General features: G+C 37.7%; 1 protein-coding gene across 1 annotated transcript; it reads right to left on the bottom strand.

The window, feature by feature from the left end:
• Positions 1–752: 752 nt before the first annotated feature.
• Positions 753–7,807, bottom strand: ninj1 (ninjurin 1). Its single transcript, XM_008409691.2, has 3 exons — positions 7,220–7,807; positions 3,174–3,414; positions 753–1,728 (listed from the first exon to the last, which is right to left on the bottom strand). Exons 1-3 carry the CDS (start codon positions 7,274–7,276, stop codon positions 1,574–1,576), a joined length of 453 nt encoding a protein of 150 aa, XP_008407913.1. The 5' UTR covers positions 7,277–7,807; the 3' UTR covers positions 753–1,573.
• Positions 7,808–12,438: the final 4,631 nt, after the last annotated feature.

The raw sequence follows: 12,438 nt of genomic DNA on the forward strand, positions 1-12,438 counted from the left end.
GGCCCTTGTGGCCAGCAACACACATACGGTTAAGGCACTGCCACCTACTTCGTGGCATCTCTAACCAAGTTTTTTTTTTCAGTTTTTTTTTTTCATTTGTTATTGGATAGCATTTTCTCTGCTAATTTTAAACATCTACATTCAAAAGGGTAGAACCATGTTTCCTGTATAAAATGTGTAACTGTAGAAAGGAAGTGCCCTCTTCTGATTTCCATTGACTTTGTTTCCTCTTGACAGAGCGGACATTTTTAACTTTTCCTGTTGGCCCGCTGTGATATCGTTCTCGAGGGAAACTGTAGTAGTATTTATAATGAAGCTCCAAACCCTTCCTGTATTATTTAAGCCTGGTTTGAGAAGTGGATTACTGCTATTGATGGAATATTTTCCTAACCTATGGCTATATATTGTCTTGTGTTTTTTTTGTGAAATAGGTCACACTGCAAAACTTTAAGGATGCAAAAATGAATTACAATAATATATTATGTATCTACATGGTTTGTTTCTTTTTGTTGTTTTTCTTTTTTAAGAAACTAAAGCCACTGAGAGGGTCTTCGAAAACTAATGCTCAAGAGTGACCTCAATTTTGACATATTTTAAAATATTTTCTTGAAGGAAAACGCTAAATTTTTATCTTCACTGTGTCTTTTTTTGTCAAGATGTGTCTACTGGAGAAATGCCTTACTTTTGCTGCAAGTACTATCATTTGTACAAGCTCTGATTCATTTTGTAAATAAAAAACAATGGACAGAAAATAAAACTTTTCTAGTTTTATTTAAAAAATATAGTACATGAGCAGTCACAGTGCATAGAAGTATTTAAAGCTGTAAAATATTTTTTGTTTGTTTAAAAAAAGTAAATAAAACATTTAATCAAAGCAACCGCACAATGAAGTAAATAAACTAAAATTATTATTTTTTTGCACAGGGACCCAATCAGTAAGCATAGGATCTTGAGATTCTCTTCAAAAACGAAATAACAAATACATAACTGTATGTCTGCAATACCCGTTAAAAGAGATAAAAACAGTACTTAAAAACAAATAAAAGGCAGTACATTGTACGCTCAACCAGTGGTCGGGCTCACAGGCCTCTTCCACTGTTTGGTGGGTTAGACACTGAAAAGTTTGGGAAGCACTGACCTAATGTATGGAAGACAGTCAAAATTATTGCATTTTGCATAGCACTTCAAAAAGCACGCACAGACCACATCATTATTAAAAACTTCAAACTGTAAACAACACACCTCTCCTTCAGTAAAGCTGTGGTTCTGCATTGAATAATTTTACTTTAACTTTGCTGAGGTTATACAGTCCGTCAATAACAAGCAGCAGGCATGCATACATACAACAACAGATATGAAAAATATTTTAACATGACAGGAAATGGTCACAATGATTGTGTCTTACAGACTTTTGCTCTTGGTGTTTTTCATTATTTTGCACCAGTAACTGATGAGAAAATAAGAACTAACCAAAACACACACAGTCAGACAATAGCAGCCAATTATGCAAAATGGCCATTTAACTTGTGAATAATAATAAAAACTCATAATGTCTGGATGAGCAAGGAGCACGTCAAGAAGGCGGCGAATCTCGCGAGTGGGGCTGCTGGACGCCGAAGGCTGTGATGAAGACATTGACCACCACTATGACAAAGATGAAGGCCATGACACAGCTTTCCAAGATGTCCAGCTTGTCATGCATTCTTTCATCGTTCAGATTCCACTTAACTGAAAAAAAAAAGCATAATATTTAGCTTATACTGAGCTGGAGAAACTACATTTTCCCACTAGGGGGCAGCAGCCAGTGACAGGCAGTTTCCTTTCATACCTTTGAAGTAATCATTTATGAAGGATTTGATAAACATTAACACCATCTGACAGTCCTGTCAATGGGGAATAACTATCTGACTCCTCCAGAGGGCGATGACATGCCTCATTAGTCTGGGAATCCAACATGTGGATCCGTTTTAAGCAGAGGTTGACCCCGTGTTTCCACTTCCCTTTTGCTGCTCCAGCTCTCCTGTGACTACATGCAGCCAATAGTAAACAGAACTCTTTCAAATTGGAACCAACTCACAGTAAAGGCAACCACTTTCTGTAAGGTTTCTATAAACACTTCCTCTCCCCCAACATAGTATTTTTCTTTCTGTTAGGATAAGATAAGGAAAGAGCAGGATGGGAGGCTGAGGTGGATTCACAACCGTCCAGAGTCGCTAAAACTTTCCACTTCTGGTTCTACTGCTTGGTCAAGCCAAAATATTCACATTTCAAAGCAAGGAAATCTTTGTCAATTAATTTATACAAGTAATGGGTTAGCAAAGTAAGATCAGTGGTAACATTAGCTAAATAAATCCAGCTCGGTTTCAAAAACGTATTGCGATAGCCTTACTAATTAACCAGCTAATATCAACCTGTTTCCTCTGTTTCATACTCTAAAGAACAAAAGAGCTAATGGATAAATTATGCATTAAGTTCTTGAAAACAACTGCAAAGTTCAGCAGGTGTCTCTTCTGTATTTTTTTTGCGTTACTTTATGTATTACAGTCAGAAATACAACAGATAGCTTTTTTTTTTAAATTTAACTGCTGTAGCAATTAATGAATTACATTTCAGGATTGACCAATATTTATAATTAAGAATAATTTTTCAAACATGATAGTAGTAGTCTGACGGTTTGGGGCTGATTTGCTTCTTTCGAACCTGGAACATTTGCTGTAATTGATAGAAACATGAATCCTGTTTTATTAGAAAATCCTAAAGGTCAGTTTCTGGGCTTCAGTTTGTGACCTTGAGCTCTAGCAGACTTGGGTTGTAGAGCATGACGGTGCTCTAAAGCATATAGGCATGTCACCCTCTGAATTGCTTAAAAAAAACACCATGAAGTGTTGGAGTGACCTAGTTAAAGTTCAGACCTGGATTCAATTGAGATGCCGTGACTTTAAGCAATCCGTCCTCGGAAAACTGTCTTTTTAGCTTCGACCAAGCTAACTTTGTCTGACATTAAAATGGTTGTTGAAAGGAAAAGCAAGAAATTTATAGCGGCACATACATTTTCAGAGCCACGTATGTTAACATTAATCGCCTTCCTATAAATATCTTCACTCAATAATGAGGAATACAACTAATGACAACTTGATTAAATGGAAACGAGGCAACAAAAATCCCCAGCTTACCTATAAAGATGAGCATAACTCCCACCACTACCTGTAAGATGAGAGAGATGCTGAGGAGAGTGATGAGGGGAACATAGAAGGTGAAGCCTGGTCCGTGCTCGAGAACGGCCTTCAGCTGCGAGGCGTTAGCCATCAGCAGAGCCACATCCAGCATGCTCTCTGCTGCGCTCTTCTTGTTGGCGTAATGGTTCATGTTCAGGGGTCTGCGCCGCCGCATGATGCCGTTTTCCCGATGAGGGACCTGAAAACGAACGCAAACCCCGACATCAGATTTAGGCTTTCAGAATTCTTTTTCCATGCCATCAACAAATGATTTTCAACATGAATACAAGCTGATAAGTTATCTGTGCAGATTTCAGTTCAACCTTACTCTAGATGAGCCCTTAATAAATGTCGGACTTCAGCCTCAATGCGTTGCCAAGGTTTCACTTTTACTCCTACTTATGTAAAATCGATCCTTCAAAAGTTACTTCATCTGGAAAAAAAATCTGACATCATACTGGAAATTTATTTTCATCTAAAACGTACTGATCTTCTTTTCCGTTAGAAAACATAAGTGGGCAGAGGAAGAAGTGTGTGTGAGCACAAAGTTAGTCAACTTCTCACAACATACAGAGACGTAGGTTGTTTTTATGAAGAGCACTCCTGATAAACACAGTACGTGTAGAAAGTCATTGCAGTAAATCATCAAGACTTTAAGTACGTTTTTTTGTAAAATAAATCAAATTATTTAGAGAGAAAAGAAAAAAGAACAAGGTCGATGAGTATAGTTGTAAAAACAACAAAGAAAATCAGAATGGAACACTTCCTAAAGTTTTGTTTGCAGTGGAAAAACTTAACAGAAGTGAAACTTCTCTTTTTTGCTGAAAAGCAGCAATTAGAAGGTTATTTACATGGCTCAGTAACAGGTCAAACAGAGCTATGGGAGGTCACTGAGGAGGTCATAGACGTACTTTATTTGAAAGGCTTGACAGCTCAGATACGGATGAATCAAACGTACCAAACACGTTACAAACACCCCTGATATCAAGCTGTATTTCAGTAGAGTCAGTTCAGTTTTTATTTTGGGTGGAGCAACATTTGGTTGCCCAACACTGTCCTCGTTGTACCCAGAGTGGCAACATCACCCTGTGAACCTCTGAGGTTCACCTCTATTCCTCTTTCTGCAGCTTCACCAACAAGGTCAGGTCACAGAAGAAGAAAAAAAGATGCTTCTGTGGTAAACCGCCACAGGGCGTCGTCATGAGGATCACAACCTGCCAACAGCTATAATCACTCTTTCCTTCTGAAACGTTACCAGTACGCATGCAGGCTTTTCCACTATCGAGCACAATGTTCTTATTAATACTTTAAAAGATTCCGATAGGCTTCTTTAGCCTAAATATTCTAAACAGCAGTAGTTAATCAGGATTTCAACTTCTAGCCTGCAGACTAACCGTTACAGAGACTTCTGATTCAGTCGCAGAGTACAAACATTCGTTAAGTAAACACTGGCAGTGTGACTGCTCAATGTCCTCTCAACCATAATGTTATTGTTGTACTGGAGGGACGCCTCGTGCGTTTCAGGACCCACAGTGAGGGTCCAAACCTAGAGAACATAAGCAAATGATAATTGCTGTTCATATCTAGGCTGACTTCTCTATTCATGTGCATTTATTGAATTCTCAGTTCTTTATCTTCATTTTAAAACATAAAATAATGAAGCTGACTATGTAGATATAAATCTTCAGTGGTCAGGCTTAAAATGTGGAACCTGAAAAAGAAAGTAGAAGTGGAAAGCAAAAGCAAAGAAAGAAAGAAAGAAACAAAGGAAGGAATAAAGGAAGAAATACAGACAGACTGAAAGAAAGAAGAAGTTAGGGAAGGGACAAATAAAAAGAACAAAATAAACGTTGCAACAATAAGATGCGGAATAAAGGCTGAAAATACAAAAAATAACTTTCCAAGAAAGGAAAATAAAATTCCAGAGTTTTCCAAACAGTGAGAGAACACTATGAACATTATTACCTAAAAAATCTGTCATAAATATCAAGATGGTACAGAAAACTTCAGCGATGTTAGGCGGCAATAATGTTGTTTGTACGCTACATGCTTGCTATGATTTTGGCTCCAGTCTCGGCAGACCTGTAAATGTCCGAGAAGGATAGAAATGTAGGAGAAAATTCTTATTTAAATCTGTTTTCATTCTGCTATGGAAATTATTAACAAAGTGTAGAGAAACTGTTAAGAAATGAGAAAGATCGATCTTTGTCTCTAAATGTTTCATTTCAAAGGCCTGAAGCCGAAAGCCTGTCAGTGAAGACAGACCAGCAGAGAAGAGCAGAGCCCCCAACTACAGCTGCACACAAATCAAATACACTTCAGTTCAAACCACATCACACACACACACACACACACACACACATAAGAAAGCAAAAGTGGGAAAACGTATGTCAGTAACAGAAAATAAAAAACAACTAGATGCACAGACACTTTGAACCTTCTTTGCACTCTGTGGTTATCACCTGCATCATCTGACCTTCTAAATACACCTGCGTCTTGCACTACGTGTGCTTAGAAAACCACTTACACCCATACTGGCAAACGACATAAAACAGACACATCTATAAAAATAACATTTTTAAGAATTCTTCCACTTCAATCCCCAACTCAAACTTGCTAAGTATTTTTTTTTATGTTTTACTTGATCTTATAAATTAGCTTTTTTTTGGCAAGTGCTGACCTACAAAATGTTAAAGTCATTATTTACTGCTGCTGTCACTCCTTGAATTCACAACATTCAGGTATCAGTGAGAACCGTCTCCACTCTCTTTCCTCATCTGTGTACAGTTACTGTCGGATCGCACTTATTATTATTAGAAACTTATTTCTTCTCACGAACTCATCCTGAGAAGAAAACCCCCTTTATAATGGAACACAAAAAACTTGTAGTCATCTGTGACCTTACATTTTTTGCACAGTATGAAAGGCCAAAATGCTATAAACAGATAATAATTCCCATGTTGCAATTATGGTTACATCAGTTTAGCACAATGGAGCTATTTTATTTGGATTTTATGTGACATACTCTGCGTCTGTGTTTAAATGTTGGCCGTTTCCGTTTCCAGAATTAATCCCACATTAATGTCTATCATATTGTCATGGCCCTTTGCCTTTCCTCTACTGTATATTAATTGCATCCCCTTTCCAGGTTTTTCCTTCTGGTTTCTTTTTTTTTTTGTTTGTCTGTTTCCTCCAATTAAACATTTAAAGCCAGCTGTAGAAAACTTGGCTACAATTTTAAACAAACATTAGCAAATGCTAATCTTTAAGCTCAGTGGACTGAGAAGTCTGGAAGGTTTAGTATGGAAAAGTATGAAATATTTACTAGAAGAAAATGTGTATGAAACTTGTTTTAGACAATTTGTAATAGAAATGAAACAAAAAAGTAATACAAATAAGCTTTCTGATCAAACTTACTTTATAAATAAAGATCATTTACAAAAGGTAACACCAAGTCCGAAGTTAGGATTAGTTTACACACTTCCAGGACAAAGATGTTTTGTTGAAAATCACATTTTTCCAGATTTGGGTCAGTCAGTGGATGGGGGGGAAGTTGACTGGATCACTGTTTAACCCACCTGATCCCTCTCAGAGTAGTGAATGCACACTGCAGACACAATACCCCGTGTCATCTGTCATTAAGTGTAATTTGATCCTCAACAAAGCAGAGAAAGAAAGTTAAGTCACCCTGAAACACGACTACGAAAAAAAACTGAAAACGCTTACAATTGCTGCTATGAAATTTTAAACGCTAAATTTTTATTTTCTATACGTGGACTCCAAACACTTAAAATTAAGCTTGTTTTCTTTGTTCTATAGCATCAAGCTTGACCGAGCGGACGAAGGATGAGGTAAAAAAAAACAAAAAAAAAACCTCTCCCAAAGTTACATTTCTATCTGTAAAACGACCAATTTCCCGGTGGGGACCAATGGCTCACTGAACTGAACATTGGCTGAATTGAACATGGAGATATTTGCTGCCCTGTAAAAACAGGATGTCTTACCCCCGCGTCGTCGCTTCGGTCAGCATCTCCGTTCATTCTTATGCTCTCAGTAGCCATGTCGTCTCTCTGTATCCTGACAGAAAAGGTCGGTCATGTAGCTTCGGTGTGAGCTTCACTCAGTGGGTCGCCGGGGGGTTCTGACACATAGACTCGGTTTAGTCTACTTATAAAATGCCCCGCTGCTTTGAGGAAGGTGGGAGAGCACAGTTGCTGATTAAACCACCCCTCCAACACAACACGGGGCGGCGGTTCTCAGAAAGCTGTGCGCTGCTTTCAGGAACGACAACTTCCCGATGGTATTTTCTTTATAGGATTGTAGCGTCGCGGTTGAAAGGATGGTCTCTCAAACTGATGGTTCACGTTTCTTTATTCAAGAGCCTTTGTACGTGAACACACCGTAAAGAGCTATAAACATACAAATGAAATGCCATTGGTGACTCATAGTGGTTCTAACCTTTTACCTTAGCCTATAAACCTTACTTTATGTAATAACATTACATTTACAATACATGTATTTAATTAACTATAATATTTCTATATTACAAATGAACTAAAACGTATTCCAACAGTTTCAACTGTTCGACAGTTAATCAAATATTGACACTATTTCATGTCGAAACATGGATATTACGCTCAATATATACAATACTCTCGTCAAAACACTCTCCTGGTTCCCTCAACAACCAAACGCTAACTAATTAAATGTTAGCGTTTGGACCTTAGTTTGACTATTCCAACTAAGGTTGGACTATTCCTTAGTGTCCTCCCTTTAACTGTGACTCGTACACTCTCTGTTACTCTCGGCACTATGTCCAAAACAGTTAATTGTCAGTTATTATCCGAAGTTTGTCTAGATCACTTAGCAACCTTGTCTCTTTAAAAAACCCTTTCAAATTAAAAGCATCGATCGAAAGGTATCAAACAACTCTTGGTTAAATGAGGAAACAAACAAACAAAAAAATACTAATAAAGTCATTTACAAGGATACTTTCAGAAATGGTCCCCAAATAAGATGCTGATGTATTGTTTCAGAGGCCGGACAAAGCGTGGATTACTCATTGGGAACTTTACTGGATAATTTTGGGCGGGGTTTTGCTGACATCTAGCGTTACATTTGCTTTATTACAAAAGTACACATATTTAAAAATGAAGGGCGTTTTCCGTTCAAATTATACATTACACATGCAAATGTGTGTTCCAAGAATCAAGTTTGGTTATTTATTTATTGTTTTATTTCTTCTGCTACTGCTAATAGAAGCAAAAATTCGGTTTATCAGAAACTAAAATGTAGAAATGGTATTGCCTTATTGTGGCCTGTGCAAGCAAGGGTTAAATTGAAGACTTGACCTTTGACCATCAAGCTGTCAATAATACACTCTATAGGTGTGATTGCTAAAGAAGCTGATCTAACCGTATTCCCGGAAAGTTAGGTGGACGGGACTGAATAGAGAAAAAGATGTACAAGCAACAGACACATCCTCCGCCTTAGGGGATCAAGGCAAACTCTGCAGCTGGTGTTAGATTTTCAAGATCCACTGCGTACAGATGTATCAGACGCCAGAGTCATCTCATCTGGGTGGACATGAAATGCAGAATTCTTTTCATGTGAAAATTTTCACATGTAAAATTTATGTTTAGAAATGAATGCCCCTGAAATCTGGAGGACGAAAGTGCCGATATCTGCTTTATTGACCATCACTGCACTTAGATGACCAGTAAACTTACCTAACCTGAACCCTCGTTTTGTAAATTTAATTACTGAAATGAATAAACTTTTCAGTAATTATTTATTTATTTAGAAGAATATAAGTAGGCCTGCCGAGTCCTAACAAGAAACCACAGAAAAGACAGTGCAAGAGACATGTGCATGGCGATGTGCACGATGCTCAGAAGCAGCAAGAACCACAAGCAAAATGACAACAAAAACATGACAACATTGAGGAATAAATATTAAAAAAGAACTTAAATGGTCAACAATGCCACCAACTAAAAGGAGAAGCAAAAAATGCCACAAAAAATTCAAAGTGGCTCGAATGATATGCAAAATACTTGCAACACATCACAAAACAACAACAACAACAACAACAACAACAACAACAACAACAACAACAACAGCAAGATAGAAAATCAGAAATAGTGACCTACAAAGTAGAATAGTGTAGAAAATGCATTACTGGCACTGTTAAAGAAGAACATAGTCACAAAAGCTTTAAATAAGCAAATCAAAATATCCAAGTAACCAAGTAGTAAAACTGCTTCCATATCAAGTATGAGATAGAAATATGGGTTGATAAATGTATCTATACACGCAGAAAGTAATGAGACAAACATGGCAAACGGATTTAACATTAAGGGGTTAAAAACAACTGACAGGAACGATAAATATGTACATAATCTGAAGGTAAGTCTAGTGAAATTTTGAGAAGTTTTTCTTTAAAATTACATTTTAGCATTGGTTTTAATAACAGATCTTAGTAAAAAAAAAAAAAAAAGAAAAAAACTGGTTAACATACGTGGAATTTTTTTTCCCAGACTCAGGATGACATTAAGGATAATTGTATTTATTATGAAGCAACTTGATTTGTGAGAACTAATTTCCTTACCCGGGTTTCACTTCAATGTAGGACAATATCTCACTGTGTGACTAACTTTGATGTTGTCAATGCTCTTTGGTCACATGATTTGACTATTGTCTTGGTTATGTTGTGGTTAGTTGTGGTTGTTTTGTATTTCTTTGTGTTCTGTTTTATTTTCCATGCGTTTTGCTGCCTTTGTTGCCAGGTACAACCAGTAGGGGGTATGTATGCAAGGTACATGAATAGAAAACCAACAAAGGAGAATTTTGTGACCAACTGATTTGTAATAAATGACAGAAATGTTTAAGTGGGCAAAAATAAATCTTTTTGCAGAAATGCATGTGACAAATTGTCTTCTACATTAAGCTACAGAATGAGAAAAAATGCTTCAGTAGCTTCATTTATGGTTTTACTAAGTTGTTTTTCCAAGTTCTCATCGAAATCCACCAGTTATTAAGTTACGTTCACAGTTGCCATGGTGACTGGGAGCAAACTGGCCATCAAAGATGCTCCTTTAACATTTAAAACTTCATCAAGGTAAGGTCTTGTAATTATAATGCTCATCTGAGTTGAGGAATGCAGCTTATTATTACAATTTCTCACTGAAGTCCACACTATGTTGGTTTGCACATTTACAGTTTTTGGTTACAGCAAAAAAAAAAAAAAAATCTTTAAATATCATAGAATAAATTCTCAGTCCAAATTCACTTAAAAGACACCACATATTTTTTTGATCCATTTAAAGTTTTCTTTAAATATGATAAATTGTAACTTTATTTTATAAACATACAAAAAATCCATCCATCTATTTTCTTACACCCTTGTCCCTCAGTGGGGTTGGGAGGGTTGCTGGTGCCTATCTCCAGTTGGCATACCGGGCGAGAGGCAGGTCACCCTGGACAGGTCGCCAGTCTGTTGCAGGGCAAGACAGAGACACACAGGACACACAACCATGCACACACACACACACTCACACCTAGGGGCAATTTGGAGARGCCAATTAACCTGACAGTCATGTTTTTGGACTGTGGGAGGAAACCAGAGTACCCGGAGAAAACCCACGCACGCACAGGGAGAACATGCAAACTCCATGCAGAAAGACCGGGGCCGGAAATCGAACCCAGAACCTTCTTGCTGCAAGGCAACAGATCTACCAACTGCGCCACTGTGCAGCCCCATACGAAAAATAATGTGATCATTTGTTTATGGTGTTAACTATGGTTAAATATTTTTTCTTAGTTTTCCGTAATGTTAAAATATGGCGAGAGACTTTGATCCTATAGTATTTGCTTTTATATCTTATTATTATTTCGACCAGCACAGTTATGCAGTTATGAAACAGAAGGAAAAGCATATATGATTTAAAATAGATTCTACAAATATGAATCTGACGATATTCATATTCCACAGTTTTGCTGTAATTGCAGCTGCTTCTCTTTGAGGTTTGTCTCTACCAGCTTTGCACATCTATAGAATTACATTTAGCTCATTTTTCTTTGCATGTCAGTCAGATTGGATCGAGAGTATCTGTGACAATCAATTTTCAAACCTCTGCATAAATTCAAGATTTGGGTCGGCACTTTGACTGGGCCACTCAGACTTCTGAACATGTTTTTACTGAAATCAGTCTGTAATCGTGGATCATTGTTAGAATGTAAAATTCCACCACAGTCTAACTTTTTTTTTGCCATCACCAACAGCTTTCATCCAGTCCTGCATTCAGCTCCATCAGATGTATCCACCTTTCTTGTCCGTACCGATAAGACAGCCCCTCAGCATGATGCCACCACCTCTGTGTTTCACTGTGGGGATGGTGCGATCAGTGGGGTGTGTGGGATTGCTTTTCCTTCACACATAGGCCAAGAAGTTTGTCTTTTTTTGTCTCATGACCCAAACTACTACTTTCCCATGTTTGAAGTACCTTCTGAAACTTTTTTTTTTTAAATCAATTCCTTTCTTGACACGAAGGTCATTGTATTGAAGATTGAAACTGGTTTTATTGTGGATAAGCAATCACTCCAGGTGTCGGGTTAGGACAGCTATTATATATGTTGAGGTGAGTTGTTGGAAGGAGAGAACGTCCGATTCCAGAATTAGGTTTAACTTGACTTTAATATACTTCCAGCTTCATCCATATACATAACAGGCAGGATTCAATGGGGGGCGCTTGTAAATGAGATTGTGTGTGTATTGAGTGTATGCATATGTATGTAGCTGTGAGTATGTGTGTGTGTGTGTGTGTGTGTGTGATTTCATTCAATGGACGCACACGATGTAAAGAGGTAATAACAAAACTGCCTTGAGAGCCGCCCCACCGAATGCTCAGGTCCATAAGTGAAGTATGAAGAAGAAGCCACCCAGTGGAGGAAAAAGGCACTACATATGAAACACCTAAATAAAGAAAATCAAACTAAAGGGCTGGAACAAATAATTAACAATCTTTTGTACAGCCGCCCCCAAATTTGAAATGCAAATTTGACCACTAAGTGTCTTGTCCATCCTGAGGTAAGGCTGGTAGCTTTATGAGGCGAACAACTGGCCGAGTGTAGGTCCTGCCTTTAACTTGAACCATAGCTGTCCTCACGCGTCCATCTGCTCCAGGTATGACGCTTGTCACTTTCCCTACTTGCCAGAGGGCTCTTG

The sequence above is a fragment of the Poecilia reticulata genome, linkage group LG5 (assembly GCF_000633615.1).
Source record: "Poecilia reticulata strain Guanapo linkage group LG5, Guppy_female_1.0+MT, whole genome shotgun sequence".
Taxonomy (NCBI): domain Eukaryota; kingdom Metazoa; phylum Chordata; class Actinopteri; order Cyprinodontiformes; family Poeciliidae; genus Poecilia; species Poecilia reticulata.

Bases quoted from the DNA above. Each gene is read 5' to 3' on its own strand.
- ninj1 (XM_008409691.2), bottom strand. From the start codon at position 7,276: ATGGCTACTGAGAGCATAAGAATGAACGGAGATGCTGACCGAAGCGAC. The intron at 3,415-7,219 runs GTAAGACATCCT...GTTCGTTTTCAG, and splicing joins ACCGAAGCGACGACGCGGGG to GTCCCTCATCGGGAAAACGG. The intron at 1,729-3,173 runs GTAAGCTGGGGA...TTTTTTTTTCAG, and splicing joins AGTTATGCTCATCTTTATAG to TTAAGTGGAATCTGAACGAT.